Below are 20015 nucleotides of genomic sequence, written 5' to 3'. Positions count from 1 at the left end.
AGGTGTTATATTCTTGTACTAGCTGGGTAGAGAGAGGAAGTATCATAAAATGTAGTATTAATAAGACATTGAAAATCAGTGAGAGAATCTGAGTTTAGCATCAGGATATGTTCAGAAGTTGAACAAAATACCTCATAATTTTCTTAACAGTGTTTCCCTTATATTCTAGGTTTTTTTCCCCAAAACTGGATGGAAAAGACAGCTATTTAATTTTAGAAGCTAAGTAACCATCAGGAAAATGAATGTCAGATGTTTGTAGGTGTAAATGCAAGAAGAAAAAATATTAATTGAAATTTCAACTAAACATAGTTCTGAAATAATAAATAAAATCCACAGAGAAACTCATCAAAAAACACTTACCTTGCTATCAATGAGCAGTTGTGAATCATGTTCTTTTCAACAAAGATACCTTGTGATTCATCAGTTTCAACTATTCGCCCATCCTGATACCATAATACTTGCATATCCTGATCAATATATGAAGCCATGCACTGGAAGGGAAGGCTGTCTCCTTCAAACACAACTTGACGATGAGATGGAGTCATATAGAAAGATGGTAATTCAAGAGGAGGATCTAAAGACAGTAAAAGAAAGACTCAGTAAGCATATACTGTATTCAGACTTCAGAATTAAAAGTTACAGAAATCTCACTAAAATTTTAAAAATGAAAAAATATTCCTCAGTAACCAGCACTTTAATGCTAGCACCAATAAGGCTGCTATTAACATAAGTGGGTCCCAGATGAAAATAAGATTAGTAAAATTAAAATGAAACCATTTCTTAATCAGTTCTGACATTTAGAGTTGTTCCTTTCTGGTGGTTTCACAAGACTATCAGAAAACCACAAAAGCAATATTAAAAGAACAAATTATAAAATAATAATCTGGAGAATGGAACTGCTGATAAATATATATATATATATATATAAAATTTTAAAATACATTTTGGAAACTGTATTACCTTTGAGTAAACACTAGTTTTGGTTATAAAATACTCCATGCAGAAAATTTTAGCACAAAAATTTAAACACAAAAGGAACAGGAAAAAAAATTAAGATCCCATATTTTATAATCAATTTTTAAAAGTTAATATATTTCCTTCCAGCCAGAAAAATGAAAGGAAGACATTTCAAATATACATGTAAAAATGTACACAAATACTGTGGGCTCCTTAAAGTCTTTAAGGTATTTAGTTCACTGTCTTAACACATTAATTCTACTTTTAATAGTCTATCCTAAAGAATAATAGCACATATGCAAAGATGTACACAAGTAAATCAATCCTTGCACTGTTTATGGAATGAGAAATAACCACCTAAATATGCAATAATAAGGAAATTGTTGCGTTATAGCTATATCTATATAAGGAATTGGTAAGCAACTATTTGATATGATGAGCAAACTAAGCTTACATCATCTCAAGTTTTAAAACATTATAAAATATCACTGGAGATAATGATCAAAACATAGGAAAAAGGTGCAGAAAAGAATACACCAAGGTATCTTTGACATCAGCTACCTTTGAATAATGAATATAAAATGGGCTTTGTTGTTCTGCTTGTAGTTGATTTTTTTCACCTTTGAGGTATAATTGAGAAGACTCTAAGATAAAGTGCACATCTTAATGATTTGATATACATATACATTTTTCTCATGAATCTTAATTTTAATCCAATAAGCATATTTTACTTGTGAAACAATAATGATAATAAAGACAAGAGGAAAACAATGATAGTATTGTTTATTTTCAAATATAACGACTAACCTGAAATCTCTATCATGTTAAGGATTATTTTTGGTTTACCTTTTTTTCTTTTTTCATTTGACAAATGGTAAATATGTTATTTCTGTGTAGTCTTCAGAAAGTCTTCAAAATCATGACTTTCAATAGCTGCATACTATGAGTGAATGTGTCACAAGTAATTAAACCAATCTCCTACTTTTGAGAATTTAGACTATCCCAATACATAAAATCTGATGATTTACATACATAGCACATCATTTCATATGAATTAATCCCTACATGTAAAATTACTGGATCAAATTATATCAATTTTTTAGAACGCTGGTACACACTGCCAAACCACACTTCAAAATAGCTGTTATGAATTCACACTCCCACCAATAATCACTATGACTGCATCCTAAGATTTTACTAATATCAATGAATTCCTGATTTGCCAACTGATAGAAAACCTGAAGATGTAGGCTATTCTTTAAAATCGGTATTCATAAAGCTGCTAAGAACCTGAGCACCTTAAACACCAATTGAAAAGTTGTTTTTTAATCTAGCTGACTTAATTGTTGGCATAAACTAAGTATTATCAAATCCATGAAGATTAATGGTTGTAATCAGTCCCATCAAAGTGTAAAAAGAATTTTATTGCTTGTCAAGAAAACCATGGTAGCACGTAAAATACAGTAAATATATTCTGTTTTTCTTTCTCTCTTACCGCATGTGAGCAATTCCTGCTTCACACCTGTGACCGGCTGAGCCTGAAGAGATTTAGGATAAACGCACCGCGTGTCCCGTACAGTGATATTTCTCTCCTTTACCCACCGATGCATCCATAGTATGTTACAATCACACAGAAGATACTCAGTCTGAAATTCTCTGTAGCATACACAATAACAGTTAGAGATTACAGGGAGAAAATCAAAGAGTATTTTTGCTTTATACTGGGTCCTGCTTTGGGTGGCAAGCACTGAGCAGCTCACCCTTACATGTCACATACCATCAACCAGTCATGGTCTCCTCTCCAATGACAAGGTGCACGGAATATCCAACCCCAGCATTCTTCCCCGCTGATCTTGGAACTAACTATGCTTTTCACCAAAATTGGTATGCGCACAAAATCCATTCATCATCTCTCTTTTATGCAACAAACTTTTTAATCCCAAGGTTCTGGAATTTCTGGAACACCAAATCTAATACTGGAGCTTGAAGCCTCCCCCAATTTTGCCAGCATCACTGACATGTTCTTGGCTTAATACCTACAAACTCTCCTATTTAATTTTGGTAACACAAAGCAATATGTGACTGTTTCTCATGGTTACATTCTGTGTCTGACTAGACTGTAAATTCATCAGGACTGGGGACTATTTCTGACATTCTTCTGCTAAGTACCCAGTGATATCACAGATATTTACAAACTTAAGGGATACAGAGTCAACTAACCAAAGTATAATAAAGAATACCTCAGACTTGATATGGAAGAAAACAGAGAAGTATCTTTACATGAGGCAAGAAGTTTTACAATTTGGCACTTGGATATAAGAAACAGAGGACATAGATAGCTTGCGTATAAACATGATACTTTCTTGAATACCTGTTTAACAAAGTACTAACTATTCATGTGCTAAATGCTACACTAAGTCCAGCTAATAAAAATAAATGCAGATATTGTCCCATCTACCTGAAAGACACTATGAAATATGAAGAACAAAATGTAAATACAACTAAAACAGAATGTAACATGTTCTATACAAATAAACCAAAATGCCAAGAGCAAACAACCAGTGAGCTCCTAACACAGATCATGTCATGCACTGACTGGCCCAGGCTGCTGCTTCATCTCACAGTTGGGCATAAAAGGTGGGGGGTGGGGGGGGGTGGTAATGAGATACAACAAAGAGGAAGTATAATTTTAAAAACAAGCCTACAACAAAAGGATGACCAATTCGACTTTTAATTCTAAGCACCACCTTCTGGTCAGTTCCCAACACCATCAGGTAAAAACACTGGCAATTTTTCATAATTTTTGGATGAAAATGCTTCCTACATTCTGCTGCCCAGATTCTTCTTTGCAGTTTTATTTCCTCCACTTCACAGAGACGGCTGGCTTGAATCTACTAAATATGACAAAAGGAGACGTTTTCACTAAAAAGCAGCCTTCTGGATAAGAACAGCAGCACTACCAAAAAACCCAGGTAGTTTTGATAGAGATGGGGACCCTGCAGGTACAAATACATGGTCCACTGTGACAGCGAGATGCTAGGGGAATGCCTAACCCATCAGCTCCGTTCCAATGAAAGCTGTTAAATGAGATTTAAATGATAGCTTGAGATAATGAGAGGAGAAGGGAGAAAAGTCTGCATACACCAGAGAGGCACTGGTAGAGAAATGCCTTTCTATTCCTTAGAAAAAGAGACTCCATCTCTTAAGTTATACACAATAAAAATTTGGAAAACATTATATTATATTATATTCCAATAGAAAGCAGGGTAACATAGTTTGAAATATATTAAAGTTTATCTGGTAAGGCAATTACTTTCAAAAGTAACTCCTGTACAATCCTGCAGTTAACAAAACTGATTTGAGGAAAATAAAATAAACTGATTCTAAAGCTACAGAGAACTCTTTTAAATATCATTTTGCATTGACTTCTTAAAGCAGGCATTCTACATAAACATTCCAAGAAATGTCAGTAAAGCATTTTGAATTCAGTTTGGAGAAGGGGTTACAGGCCAAAATAAAATCCCTGAAGTATAAAATATTCCTAACTATAAATTCTTCAAAGGGAGGGGTATTTTATACTTGAGGGATTTAGTCAAACAATTATTTTCTAATTTGAAAACAAAGCCAAAGAAAAAGAATTACCAATTTATTTACTCTGAGTTTATATTAGAGAGATACAGTGTTCTAAGGAGAAAATAGTCATCACAGTTATTTACTCTGAGTTTATATTAGAGAGATACAGTGTTCTAAGGAGAAAATAGTCATCACAGTCGAAAGCACACTTAAATTTTTTTATGTTTTTCAGTGTGAATGGAAGCTCTCAAGCGGTTTTTGGTTTTTTTTTTGTTTTGTTTTGCAAAATCACAAGGAATGTAAATTAGTTCAACCACTGTGGAAAGTAGTATGGAGGTACATCAAAACGCTCAAAACAGACTTACCATTTGACCCAGGAATTCCACTCCTAGGAATTTACCCTAAGAACGCAGCAATCAAGTTTGAGAAAGACAGATGTACCCCTATGTTTATCACAGCACTATTTACAATAGCCAAGAATTGGAAGCAACCTAAATGTCCATCGATAGATGAATGGATAAAGAAGATGTGGTACATATACACAATGGAATACTACTCAGCCATAAGAAAAGGGCAAATCCTACCATTTGCAGCAACATGGATGGAGCTGGAGGGTATTATGCTCAGCGAAATGAGCCAAGTGGAGAAAGAGGAATACCAAATGATTTCACTCATGTGTGGAGTATAAGAACAAAGGAAAAACTGAAGGAACAAAACAGCAGCAGAATCACAGAACTCAAGAATGGACTAACAGGTACCAAAGAGAAAGGGACTGGGGAGGATGGGTGGGTAGGGAGGGATAAGGGGTGGGGGGAAGAAGAAGGGGGTTATTAAGATTAGCATGCATGGGGGGGTGGGAGAAAGGGGAGGGCTGTACAACACAGAGAAGACAAGTAGTGATTCTACAACATTTTGCTATGCTGATGGACAGTGACTGTAAAGGGGTTTAAAGGGGGGACCTGGTTATACAGAGGATCAAAGCCTAAGTTGGCTACCCCGAAAATGAACTAAGATACGATATGAAAAAGAACTTCCAACATCAGCACTCTCTGGAAGACTCATGTCAGAAGATGATCATCAAAAAACCCCAACAAAGATCCACACGCTGCTACAGGTGTAGATGCGCTCATCCCACCGGTTCCTGGACTTGCCATGGGAATGAAGAAGGAGATATCTAAGCTGGCCTGTGCATACAGTAAAACAACAAATTTGACTGGATCTATACTGTTGGAACTCAACCAAGAATTAGGAGAAGTGCAAATTGTAGCACTCCAAAATCTTACAACTACAGACTATCTACTGTTAAAAGAACATATGGGATGTGAACAGTTCCCAGGAATGGGCTGTTTTAATTTGTCTGATTTCTCTCAGACTGTTCAAGTTCAGTTGGACAATATCAACCATATCATAGATAAGTTTTCACAAATGCCTAAGGTGCGTAAGTGGTTTTCTTGGTTTCACTGGAGATGGCTGGTAATTATAGGTATGCTTTGGTTATGTAACTGTACTCCTATTATGTTAATGTGTGTGTGCAATTTAATTAGTAGTTTAAAACCTATACATGCTTATGTTACTCTACAAGAAGATATGTCAAAGAAATAATCAATCTTCCCATGTTTTCTTCCACCTGCTACTTCTATAGCTTTTCTTCTTCCTTCCTAATTACAACCCTTAAATAGAATTCGTGCCTCATATTGAATTTACCGTATCATAATTCTTCCAAGTGGTAAAGATACCTCAAGACAAATGCTGGACATAGAAGCCACAGGGCATAAATATGCAAAGAAGTAAAAAACTAACCTTTTCAAACAATAAGGCTTCTCTCTCACTTACCAACTTTACATTTCCCTGTATGGCCCCGGAAGATGACTGGTTAGCCAGAGACGGTAAGATTCCTCAAGGGAGGAACAACCTAAGACAGGCACAGTCGCAGGGGGGCCATCAGGTGAGAAATTGGGGATCAACAGAGGTGAGGCTTAGAACCTCTCCCCCCGGGTTCTGAGAGAGATCTTCTGCATCCGTGGATGTATTATTGCCCTTGTCTAGCTTGGATTAACACATAGTCTACAGGCACACACCTGATCATCTACATTTGCTCTCTTACAACACTAAACTATGTTTTCTACCTTTATCTTGCATCTACCTAACACTTCAGCATTTTATTAAAAATAATAATAATAAAGAGAGAAATGTGGTATCCACATATAAATCAAGTATAAAAATCAAATGAATATTCATATTTGGACTGATTGTTTATAGTTCATAATGTATGATCAAAACCGAAAGTTTCTGTGATGACTGCCCTTGTACTGTTCACCATGTAACTTATTCACTATGTAAGAATTTATTCTCCATGGAAGAACTTGTTTGTTATGCTTCAGAAGATTGGAGACTGACGAAAATTAGGCTTGGGGTGGATTAATGATTGTGCATTGAGCATTGACCCCCCCTATACAGAATTTTATTGTTAACAACCATTTGATCAATAAATAGGAGAGATGCCCTCTCAAAAAAAGAAAAAAAGTACACACTTCCAATTGTAAAATAAATAAGTAACCAGGATGTAATGTATAGCATAAGGAATATAGTCAAAATATTGTAACAACTTGGTATGGTGATAGCTGGTACCTAGAATTATCATGTATATAAATGTTGAATCACTGTGTTGTACACCTGAAACTAATGTAATACTGTGTGTCAACTACCCTTCAATAAAAAATAATTATCTACAAAAAAAAAATCACAAGATTTCCCCATGAAGTTTCTTAAATCATATAATAACAATTTTTAATTTTCAACAACTAAAATATATTATCAAGACAGGAAAAAATATTCTTACTTACAAAGAGCGTAATGAGCCAAGATAATCAAAAGTTCCTTGAGATAATGAAGAAAACAAATTCCCTGAAAGGTTTCTGGAGAAAGAGAAATAATTTCATTTTAAAAAATACTAACAGCTACATGTCATTTTATACTATTTCCTATTTCCTAAAGTGTCCTATAATCATTAAATAATGTTATAAAGAATTTGACAGTTATTTTAAATCTTATGAAAAGGGAAATACTTAGTAATTTTCTCTAATAAATATTTTCTAGTAAATATTTTCTCCAAAACTGAAGAAATGTTCTCAACCTTTAATAGTGCTACATAAGGATTTTTCTATGAAATATAAGATGAACCTGAAAAAGGCCCCTTTCTGAGTTAGACCTTTCAGTCATACTTTCATTACAAGTTACTCTCGTATGTTCACCCATATCATTTAAGAAAGCAAAAATTTTTTAAAAGAATGACCTGAATGATCAGCAGCAGCAATCCACAGTTACTGAAGGAAAGATGTGAGCATAGGGGAATGAGTCCCGGATTTAAAATCAAAGACTTGGGATATAATTCAACATTGGCCTTGAGCAAATGACCTAACCTCTCTCATTTCCCCTGTATTAGATGACTTTGATAAATACCTAAACCCTTGCAAAGTTTTGTATGAATTAAAGCCTAAACACCCCATGAGACAATCTGAGTGGTTTGTTACACCCATAATGTGACCGAACTATTTCTTCCACCCTTGACTATGAGCTCCAGGAGTGGAGAGACTTGTGCATCACATTTCCTGGGGTACCTCTGGTAGCTAATAATATGCTGGGGTAAACAGTAGATGCTCAATAGTGGCTGACAGTTCAGGATATGACTCTATCTCCAGGAAGTGCCTGATATCAAACAGGACTGATGTCCCTGGGAATTTGGCAGCATGATCCCCCACCACAGTATCTGTTCTATGCCTGCTGTGGTATCAATAGATACAATCCAGACATAGAATTCTCAAAGAAGTCGTCCTAAGACCTGTGAGGAGGCCTGCCTGCTCTCCCCAGACTGCTGAGTACTGCAAGGGGTGGGGGACCTGCAGCAATCAATGTATTCTGTACCTCATTAGTAATTATATTCTCTTTTTCACTTGTTAGACTGAGAAAATTCTCCAAGTCTGAAATACAGATTGTTAAGAGCCTTCACAACCAGCACACAGGCTGGCTCAGAGATCTCAAAATACGGGATTGCAAGTATCCGGAGTCTAAAACTCGTATCCAAAGTGTCCTGGTCCACAGCTCCAGAACTATATCAACCCAAATTATTATAATCAGCTCCAGTGCAATGCATTCCTGAATGTTAAGGAGCTACTTCAATTGCCAATTTTCTTAGAATACTTTTAAAGGATATAAGGCAGGTGATTTCTGTATATGCCACAGATTGCTGCATTTAAAAGAGCTACAATAATCTATGACTATATGGGCTACAAAATCATCTCAATCAAATCTCAAAATAGGAAACTTGGCGGTGCTGTTTCTATGCTTTAATGATTCATCTGGATAAATGTCCATTGTGTTCTGTGACCTGTATGCTCTCACAACAGGTATCAGAAAATTGGTAAAAATCTAAGAGACAACCCAACCTAAAACTTCCAAAAACTTTAGCTTTTGAGGCAGGAGGCAAGAAAAATGGTAAGAAAATAGTAACTTGCTCTAATGTAAGCATTGTCCCACCCAGTTCTTTTATCTAAAAAGCATTTGCTGATAGGTCAAAAATGCCTAGGCCAAAGCTATAAATTCATCTGGAATTAAAGTCAACACAACAGTAGAATCTAGGCTCTTTTTCATTATTTGAGTCATACCTATCCAAAAACACAGTCCTTACAACCCAAAATACAAAGCTCTCAAACAGCACTGAAATAAAACTGTTTGCAATGCAGCTACAAAAAAAAAAGGAAAATGCAACTGATTTGGTTGGGTAACTTCAGGTTACAAATAAAGCTGTCTACCAAAGCAATCCTTTATTTAAAAACACAAATTTGGCTATATCTTTCCTCCAAAATAAAGGGTGCACTGAAAAACAACACAAATTTGCTAAGAAGGAGTACTTTGTTCTACTCTAACAAGTGATTTTTGAAGTCCTCTCCCTTACTGTATAGATGAAATGATCTGTTTACTTTAAAAGTTATTATTTATTACTAAAGTTATTTTTAAAGCCTTTTTAAAGTTGACATGAAATAGGAGAAACAATCTAAAAAGCTATTGAAAGAACCAGGCAGATAACCTTTATATTCAACACTCCACCCTAAATCCTGCATTTCATCCTGTATCCTATTCCCAGACCGCTATTCTCTAAAACATGACTTTATGCCATTTTCTGACATAAATGTCTTTCAGTGGCTTCCTATCATTTAATCAGTTCTAAGCCCATCTGCTTTTCTTATGTTCCCACATAAAGCTCTATTATAGGTAATCAGCCTTATTTCTGGTTACTCCCAAACAGAGCCTCTTCATTTTAAAAATTAAAATATATTTGATGAATATTATATATTATATGGATGATATATGAGGTTTTTCTGCATTTATATCACACACAAAAAGTAAAAGACAGATACAAACAATTCAAATGTTAATTAACCCTTTTAACAATCTGAGGTAGTATCAATCCCACTTTACAGATGAAAAATAGAAAAGCCCAGAAAAGCTAAGCAACTCACTCCAAATCACAAGGTCAGAGGCACGATTCAAATGGTCACTTTACTCCTAACACCACTGGCCTTCCATTTGACAAGCTGGCCTCCCTCTTATTTCCGTGTCCATGCATCATTTGCTCAGCTTCTTTTCCTAGAATTTCTAACAATCCAAATAATTGCAACCTCTGGGCCATCAACTCAAGTTTTACCTCTTCCAAGAAATTTACCCAGAGTAACAAAGCTTTTGGTCATATCTCTCACCATGAATGTGTTCTCTGACACATAAACTGCATACTTTTTTGTGCCTGTCCATGTGTGTGTTGTGTGTGTGTGTGTGTGTACAGGCAAGTGCAATAGATATTATATTCTGAGGACACTACAGATTCATGATTAAACTTCCAGCTCCTTATCCCCTGCTGCTTCTATAACCCGTACAATTGTAACTTTACTATTACACATACTGTAGGCATCCATACACATCCAGGTACTACTTCAAAGGCTTCCTCATACTTTAATAGGAAAGAAAGGCATACTTACAGCCTAACCAGATTAGTGAGTCCTCGAAATATGTCTGCATTCAGACATCCTATTCGATTGTTTGTTAAATCCCTAAGAGGAAAAACATGTCTCCAATTAGTACTTCGGTTAAAGAAAGTTTTACCCATTCAATATTCAAGAACAGCACCCAGATATCATATAAGACCTTACTTTTCAGCATCTCTGAGATTTTTACCTTATGTAAATGATAAGGATATTACTGAGAGAATAAATAATTCTTGCTTTCCCTTACTTCTGGCACATACAAGCTAAACGCTATTTAATTATAGTGCCCTGTAGGTCTGTATTTCAAGCATTTACTCCTGTAAAATGACTCAAGATAAAACAGGAGTAATAAATATAAAACTCCATCTATCTTACTGGATGTGATACAATTCCTCAGATGATCTTCACGGCTAACTGTCTTGGGGGAAGGAAGTAAGAGAGAGCTCAGTCTAAGCTGACATCTAACAGACAATGGACAAAAGGGCAAATTATCAAAAATGCTGGAACGTTTATTTGCTTAAGAACATCTGAAGCATAAGACTTTCTAACTTAATTCCTCAAACACTTGGAAGTTTTGACTGTAATGAAAAATAAAAAACAACTGAATTAGCTCTTACTTTACAGATCTATCATTTCGTCTCCAAGCAAACTTACTTTAACAATAACTAGGTTAATGGCCCATTATTTTCCAGTCACTCCTAACTTCTCATAGTTCCTCTTAAATGCGACTTTTCAAAATATTTTTTCTTTTTTTCTCAATCTATGAAACTTTTTATCTATGTAAAACGCTTAAGTAAATATTTTGTTCTACCTTTTTTCACTATTTTTCTTCATACCATGAACAGTAAACACAATTTTACATGTTAACCAGATTTTAATTGGAAGATGCTAAATAACAATTTCTATAACCTTCAAAAAAGACAGCAGACTGCCATTCATAATTTTTCATCAGCATACTTAGCAAACTCTATGTATGAAAACCCTAATATAATGTATCTTCAGTTGTTATTTGGATTTATTCATCCATTTGATTTTCAATAAAAGAATTCACAGAAGCCTTCTTAACCAAACCCTCAAAAAATATTTTTATCACATTTTCTTCAATGTCCATTTTATTCTCTGTAATGAAGAAGTACCCTCTTTAGGGAAGCAATTTGCACCACTCATTTTCTAAACTAAAACTGTTGGATCCTAAATTGTATACTTGGCTATGGAGAAAATACGTTTAGTCTGACTAGAAATTATAGGGACATAACATGTGAATCAGGTACCTCTGCATTAAATTTTCAGGTGTTTCAAAAGCTGGCTTAGGTATAATCCTGGTGTTACAACATTTCATACCTCTCCCTTCCCTTTCTCATGGCAACTTTTGACAAAAGAATCTTAAACAATACAAATCTTTATCTGTCTTGGTATGCTCCAGTTCCAACTCCTTAGAATATTAAAACTAAGTATTTAATTGTGCAGTACTATTTAAATTCTAGCTGATTTTTCTTTTATTTCTGGGTCTTGCTGTTTAAGAAAATTAGGCATCATCTTGTGAATTGTTGCTTAAACAAGCATTTCTGGGCTCTATTCATTATCTTGTCTCAATTCTGAGCTTTAATGGTGTAATTAGCATTGATTCTTTGGGAAACAATTTCATTATAGCTATACCTATTTAAAATGGTATTTAGGTATTGATAATGGGCTTTCATTTGGATTAAGAGTCAGCTTAAACTTGTTGATAAAGCAAAAGAGAAACTAAGTGGGTCTAGGTTTTACCCAGTTCTAGTAGCTTATCCCTCAGAAAGCCACTTAATCTTTCTGATTCAAATTATCTATAAAATAAAGGCAAAGGCATGGTACACTTACAAGAACACTTCAAGTGTGGCTGTTGAGATGCACAACTGAATGAATGATTTAGAATCTCATAAAGAAAAGTGCCAATTTCCATAAGCAACTAGCAAACATCACTACTGCAGAGCATCTTTACATCTCATTGAGTTTACATAGAGGACTCTCTCAACTTGCAAGCTGTATACCATAAATTCAACTACAAGTCAGCTGTTCGGAATTAAGAATATATTTTCTAGTGGAAAGAACATTATAAACGGCAATTATCTTCCTAGGCAAGAACACAAGAGACTACTAAATGTATAATGAAATGAAAAAATACTAAGGTGAAATGCCTGGGACAATATCAGTAATGAAATGCTACTGAACACGAAATTATTTATTTATGTAATTGGATGTCAGTATCCTTAAAACATTCTGATGACACTGCTTTTTATTAACACTCAAGTTTCCCTCAACCCCTATCTTCATGCAGAGCTATTATCACCATTAATCTTCCCAAAAAAGCTGTGAATGCAGTGGTGTGGATCACTAAGATGTCTGTCAGGCAGTCTGAGGTTATACCCTTCCCTTGGAAAAAACAGCTGATGGAAAAAATATTCTAGAAGTTCTCAAAGTTTGGCATCAGAATCACCAAAAGGGACCATTAAACAAAGACAATTTGGCCTCAGCCCCAGTGTCTGACAAAATGGGTCTCGTACCTACACTCCTGCTTCCTACCTGAGGACTCATGTTCCTAGGCACTGATTCCAACTGACCCGCTGATACAACGTACCCTGGTAAGAAGCACAAAGAAAGTGACTCACTATGCATCAAGTTCATTTAGCTGCTGTCCCTGCGCTCCCCTAAGGACTCTGTTTCTGGAGGTGGATGCAGCCTGCTGGGGGTGTTCCATCCTCCTGCCTGTGTCAGTATGGCTGAGCCCTAACAGCTTCCAAGGCTCTTAGCAGCTGAACTCTAGCTATTGCTCCATCTCTCTGTGAGCCCAAATCTTTATCCAGGCTCTTCCACTAGGCTACAAACCCCTCAAGGGGTTTCTGAGTTACCTTTATCTCTCTGGAGACTGGCTCACTGTTGGGCCACATTAATGGACTCAGTCACTTTCTATTTTCTTAATTGATGCTGACTGCTCTCTGACCACTTTGATTACGCTGCTATGCCTGGTTGATACTACTTTTCCTGAACTCTAAACCTTGATCCACTGCAGTTCTGATGCCTACCTAATGCCTATCCTCCTCCAACTCTCACCTTCCTTACCTATGACTCTAGTCTCTATCAGCACCACTGACCCACCCTGGATGGGCCAGTTTTTCTGACTGGTTTCATGGAGAAGCCTTAACTGGGAAGTAATGCAGAGCGGGAAGAAAAACATAGATTAGTAGCAAGACTCTTGCAGCCATCCCGGCTTCCAAGGACACACAAAGCCTAAGAAAAGCAATGAACCCCCATCCGGCATCCTCAAGAAAAACAATGCTAGTGAAATTCCCTACAACAGAGTCCTGATGAAAATTTTAAATAATTTTACCAGATGAAGAGAAAACCTTGTGACTGCTACTATTCTTTTATCTTCCAGAATTCTGAACCTTAAGACTGCCCAAGAGAGGGAACTGAGAGGAGAGTTCACATATCAAGTTTTGTATGAAAGAGAGAGTTTTACTAGCAAAGGTATTAAGAAAAAAAAACCTGCAAAAAGAGCATACCCAATCTTACAACTGGATCTGACCATCAAAAGGAACAGGTTCTGAATGACAGAATAGATTCAAAAGATCAAAATGATTAGGATGGAAGGTCAGGATCAAAAATTTAAGTAAGGTACGGCATGATTAAACTAAGAGCAAACGTAGCTGGTTTTATACAAATAATACGTAAAACAAAACTTAAAGAAATATCCAGGTACCTTCAATACTCAAAAAAATAAAACAAAAACTTAAATAACAAGAAAGTAAGATAAAACCAAAAAAAGAGGGAGCTCGCTCAAGAACATGCCAGGGGCCAGCTGAAAGCATGACTGTTGAGCAGGAAAGCAAGCAGCTGGCCTCCGTCCCCAGTATCTTCTGTCCTGGTTCTCTGAACTTTAGTGACTCCCCATGGCCATCAGAAGTATTCTGAAACACAAATCTGACCATGTCAACTCCTTATTCAAAAAGTTCTGCTAGTCCCCCACTGTCTAAAGAATACATGCAGAATTCTTTAAGGTGGCAGAAGGTCATCACAAACTGACATATGCCTAGTCCCTTCCTAAGAGCCCAATCTTCCAACATTCTTTTCCCCCTCTGTACTTCATGCTCTGGCCAGAGAACTAAACTGTTGTCCCAAGAGGCGTGTTCTTTCACACCTAAGTCCACTCTACATAGAACACTCTGTTATTCAACATGCATTCATCGACCTCAAATCTAAAGGCTGCTTGCTCTTACTGCAGGCCATTCTCCTCTCAGGTGGTCCCTCCTTTCCCTGACAGAGGAGGAGGATGATGATCATGTGTTACAGCACAGGTGTGCACGTTAGGATGTATTTTCATCATCTATTGGACCCCAAGAGTCTGTGAGCTCTTCCAGAAAAGTTAGGGTATTAAACAGCCAGCACTTACTAAATGCCTTTGGAAGAAATAAAGGATGGTAGGACAGTCCAGGTGGCTTGAGGGTAGCATTACCTGTGAAATACGAGCATGCTCACACAGCAACTGTGGCAATAGCACGAGAAAAGGTGTAAGGGAGTTGCTTAGCTTCAGAAGTAATTAATAAAAACTGGGGTGCAAGTTTTTATTATTGTGTAGATAAAATATACAAAAAATGGCAAGGCTTGAAATCATTAATAGAAAGGGGCGTCAACTGATGACATTTTTAACAGATACAATTTGAATGTATTCCTAACTTGAAAATCATCTACCAATTATAATTGCTGATACAGCCAATACAGTAAGGATTTTATTAGCCTAAGAGAGATACAAACATCTACCATAAAACAAATTAAATAGCTGTACAAATTAACTGTCTCTTAATCTACTTACACTAAATACTCTCTGCTTTTCCGAGTATGGACCTGGCCAGGTGAACTTCTAATATTGTTAAAAAACCATTTTTTTTTAAATCTTGTTAGAGCTCACAGTAGGTTAACAGTTATTAATAAACGGAACAGGTCAAACTAATGAGCAATTCAAACACTTACAATCTTTTTAGCGATGACAATCCCCAAAAGGCACCTGGATCTATACTACTAATAAGATTGTTTCGGAGGTCCCTGTTAAAAGTAGAATAAAGTAAGTCATTCATATATCACACTGTAAAATATGTAAGCACATTGCAGTTACCTGCTACACAGAAAACAACACTAACAATAATAATGGGAAGAAAAGAAAGCCAAAAAGGTTATCCCCAGAAGTAAATGCCAGAGCCGGAATTCAAATCTAAGAAATCTGGCTCTAAAGCCATTTGTTTTGGCCAGTATAAGAACAAAAGGCATATGTCCTAATATTATTCAAATTCAAAGTTATAAGTACATTACAATCTTATGCGTTACCTCTACAAGTTCTTCCTTAGTGTGCTATACTTTTGTTATCAAAATAAATCAGAGACTGTATTTGTAATTAAACTGAAATTTTAAAACCATTTCCAAAAATACACAACTCTAAAATTTATGTCATTTGGTTTTTCATGTTTTTCCCTCCGTGAACTTCTATGGATAAGTTTTCTATAAAATAAAAACGTGAGACTTCACAATATACATCTCAAAGCAAAGACCCAGCAGCCCGCTGCTAAACGTCATCTTCAAGACACACTCTTTACTCCCATTCATCCGGTGTACGGCCCTGCCATGTCAGCACTCCACCGCTGGGGGCAGCAGTGAGCGCCACAGCCACATCCTTCCACCCACGTGGACTCGGGTCACCTGCTAAGAAGGCTGCTCTCTTCTGGGTGTTTGGGCACAGCTGGGGACTCCCAGGTCGCCCCATACAAGACCTCATAGACAGCTGACAGCCAGCTACAGGAGTGCTTATTAGCAGAACAGTGGCCCATCTCCCCCAACCACATTCATGCCAGCAGCCGGCCCAACACTTTAGCTTCGCCCAGACACCTGACAGGCCTGTTTGTTGGGACTCCCTCTGAACCTTGCCCACTGCAGGCTACAACGGCCTCTGGTCATCTCTCAGGGCACCTGATGTCAGACTGTGAGCAGAAACTCTGTGCAACTTCTCATTTTCCTTCTCTTCCCAATAACGGCAACACTGCTCCTTCCCCATGTGAGCTCCAGTTCTTATTTATAGTGATGTGGGGAAGCCCATGGAGTTGGTGAAACAATGCAGAAATGCAGAGTAACGCTCAGTATGCACACAGGCAGCAGTACCTCATGGGCTCCTTTAGCCCCTTGTTTATTTTAGATGAGATTTAAAAGTCCTTCCTAGAAGTACATCCTGGACCACTGGTACCACCTGTAAGTACAACTGAGGGGACATGTCTCCAGTATCTTTGATAACAAATGCTCTATCATGGGGTTTTAGCCAGTGCCCAGGCAGTCTGAAGATACTCAGTTTGCCTTCTCAAACTCCTCCAACTCAGAAAGCATCTGACTTTCCTTGTCTACTTTTGCTTAAGTAAAGGACCCACGAGCAAGTCTTACCAGGGTGAGCCCGATGCACATGTCTTCTGCTATCCCATTAAGCACACTCATTTAATTTCACTGTCCCATCACCTAATGAAAACTGATGTATGGCCTCTTCTTAACAGGCTATTTTTTTCTAACAGCTCATTCTAACTATCGGTATAGAGAATGTATAATTTGGACAGAGTTCCTGGAAATTTCACAAAAAACATCCAGACATCGGCCCTCTGCTCATGGCAAGGCTGGCTTTCTTGACACTGTCATTGACTATGGCTTCCCATGCTGTCCACACTGTTTAATACATGGTGGTAGAGATTGATTAGAAATTCTCAAGAAAGTTTCTCTGGAGGTGCAACCAATGAATCCTGTGTGTCAGGCCCTCCAGCAAATCCTGTCCTGTTTTTCTTGCATCTGACTCCAATTCCAACCATCAGGCATTCTTCAGCAGTGAGGGGTAGAGTTGCAATTCCATGACCTTCCCCAAATCAGAACCAGACTTTCCTAAATAAAACTGAACTCCACCAGTACCTTTCAGCTCTTTAAAAAAAGGAAATGACTACTAAACATAAAACCTATGCTCTGATTACCATTACTAAATAAGTATTTCACGGTGTCTCAAACACCATGGCCTTAGTAATTGGTATAATTACATGACTCTGCTCTAACTAAACTAAACCTAGGGCCTGGGGGGACAGAAATGGATGGGGACAGGGAGTAGCTATTTCCATTGGTTTGATTAGAGGACAAGAGGTAATCCTGGAGCTGTAAGTGCTCTCTTGCTACCATGTGGAGGAGGCCTCTCCAAATATGGTCAAAAGATAGAAAAAATAGAATTAATGCTGAGTCCTTGGATCCAGCAAAGCCTGAAGTCCAGCTCTAACTCTGGGATCCTAGGTACACAAATCAGGAAATTCAGTGAATTGGTGTTTGTCACTTATCCCATTAAGATCTCACAATCACTCCTAGGAGGTATTATCATTGTTTCAGATGAGGAAACTCAACTCATGTGCAAAAATATCATAAAATTTAGCCAACTTCTTGCTAACCAGTGGCCAAGCCAGAATTTAAACACCTTGTTCTGACTGATACAGTGAGGATTTACTCAAGGAACCAAGTGAATTTATAAATACTGCAAGAAGGCGACAGATAAAGCAAAAGCATGCCAAAAAGCTGGCCATGGTTAAATCAAGGTGCTGGACATATTATTCTTTTAACTTCTCTGGATGTTTGAAAAATTTTAAATACATAGAAAAATATTATTACTCACGGTTCCAGTCTTCCAGTTACGTCTGAAAGCCAACCATCTCTCCATCCTCCTCACTGTCATCACCCAGCCCAGGTTATATACCACACATTTCCAGCTCATGTTCCTCCTTCACTCATCCAATCCCCATTTAAAGTGATCTTTCTAAATATAAATTTGATTATGTGCTGGTTAAAACCTCCAAACACTCCCAAGTCCCCTCAGAAAAAAAGTTAAAACTCTGCAAAGTAGCTTACAGGGCTCCCACGGCCCTGGCCTTGCCCATTCTTCCTACTCCAACTCTAACTTAGCATTCTGCCCAACACTTGTCATTAACACTCCCCAATCTCTCTCTTAATATATTCTAGTCATATCAAAGATGTTCCTGAAAAGTCCTATTTCTTTCGCCTCTAGACCTCTGCACATGGCTTCCCCGTCTTTGACACACACCTCAATCTCCCCTGGCCTGTATCCTCCCCTCTATCCTCCTTCTCTTGCCTGCATAGCTCCTACTCATTCTTTAGGCCTTGGAGTAAACACCATTTCCTCCCCCAGAAAAACACGTCTGAACAACAGAGCCCTGCACTTTCCTCGCCAGGGCACTTGACACACTCTACTCTGATGGCTTAGACCATCTCCACGGAGGGACCCGAAGTTCCACAAAGGCCAGGGCGACACACATACAATATACAGAGAATGGATGGAATAGTGCTAGGGTCTGAATGTTTTCCTCAAAAAATTCATGTTGAAATCCTAACTCCTAAAGCGATGGAGTTAGCAGATGGGATCTTTGAGAGGGGATTGGGTCATGAGGGCAGAGGCCTAATGAATGAGATGGATGCCCTTATAAGAGACCCCAGAGAGCTCCCGTGTCCCTTTCAGCCACGTGAGGTTATAGCAGAATGGCAGCCAGCCTAGAAAGTGGTTTCACTGGACACCAAATATGCTCGTGTCTTGGTCTGGAACTTCCCAGCCTCCAGAACTAAAGGTTGAGAAATAAATGTGTGCTGTTTATAAGCAACTCTGTATGATACTTTGTTACAGAAGCCACAACAGAACAAAACAGATGGTAAATGGATGAAAAAGTCAACCATGGCTAAGGGACAGAATTACATTACCTGACCTTTACTATAAAAATATTTTTAGTAAATTATAGTTAGCCACAAAATCACTGTGATATAAAGTCAGACAATGTAGAGACTGCTATATCTCATTCAAAACCACTTATTTATCTAATAAAGGTCATGATGTCTGTGACCGTCCCATAATTCAGCAAACATGTATATGAGTAGGCTTATTCCAATATAAAGGAAAAAAATGACAACAAATTGTTACCAATTATTGAATCTGGGTAAGCAAATTGGTGAAAGGCAATTATTACATTATTCTTTCAATTTTTCTGTATGTTTGAAAATTTTCGTAAAAAAATTTTTTGACTCTAACTTTTTAAGTCCTAGAGAGTACAATCAATCAATCATCTGGCCCAATTATTAGTTCCTACCTCCCCCTTACAACTGACCCCAATCCTACACCTCAAAGAGATAAGATGATTTTAGGAGAAAATTCAGTCAGTGTGCTCTTGACTTATATTGATGGCATAGGCAGAAAGCTCTACAAATAGAAATATATAATGTCAGTTCCATTTTTTTAAAACATGTTTCTCTTTTCAAATTTTAAACACCATCTATAACAAGAATTGTTTTAGCTAAAGCAGTACATAAATTTGTGATCAACGACATACTGCATGTGTTTCTACAAAATACCTCTCATGAATA

General features: G+C 37.2%; 1 protein-coding gene across 1 annotated transcript in view; it reads right to left on the bottom strand.

The window, feature by feature from the left end:
* The window catches only part of ADGRA3 (adhesion G protein-coupled receptor A3), a 119371-nt gene that overhangs the window by 54104 nt on the left and 45252 nt on the right, over positions 1 to 20015 (bottom strand). Inside the window, exons 3-7 of the mRNA XM_036994771.2 lie at positions 15567 to 15638; positions 10560 to 10631; positions 7374 to 7445; positions 2453 to 2613; positions 361 to 574 (exon numbers count right to left, since the gene is read on the bottom strand). Coding sequence (XP_036850666.2) covers positions 361 to 574; positions 2453 to 2613; positions 7374 to 7445; positions 10560 to 10631; positions 15567 to 15638 — 591 coding nt within the window. The remainder of the gene's footprint in view (positions 1 to 360; positions 575 to 2452; positions 2614 to 7373; positions 7446 to 10559; positions 10632 to 15566; positions 15639 to 20015) is intronic.

The sequence above is a fragment of the Manis javanica genome, chromosome 5, assembly GCF_040802235.1.
Source record: "Manis javanica isolate MJ-LG chromosome 5, MJ_LKY, whole genome shotgun sequence".
Taxonomy (NCBI): domain Eukaryota; kingdom Metazoa; phylum Chordata; class Mammalia; order Pholidota; family Manidae; genus Manis; species Manis javanica.
This window is presented reverse-complemented; position numbering and strand designations above follow the sequence as displayed.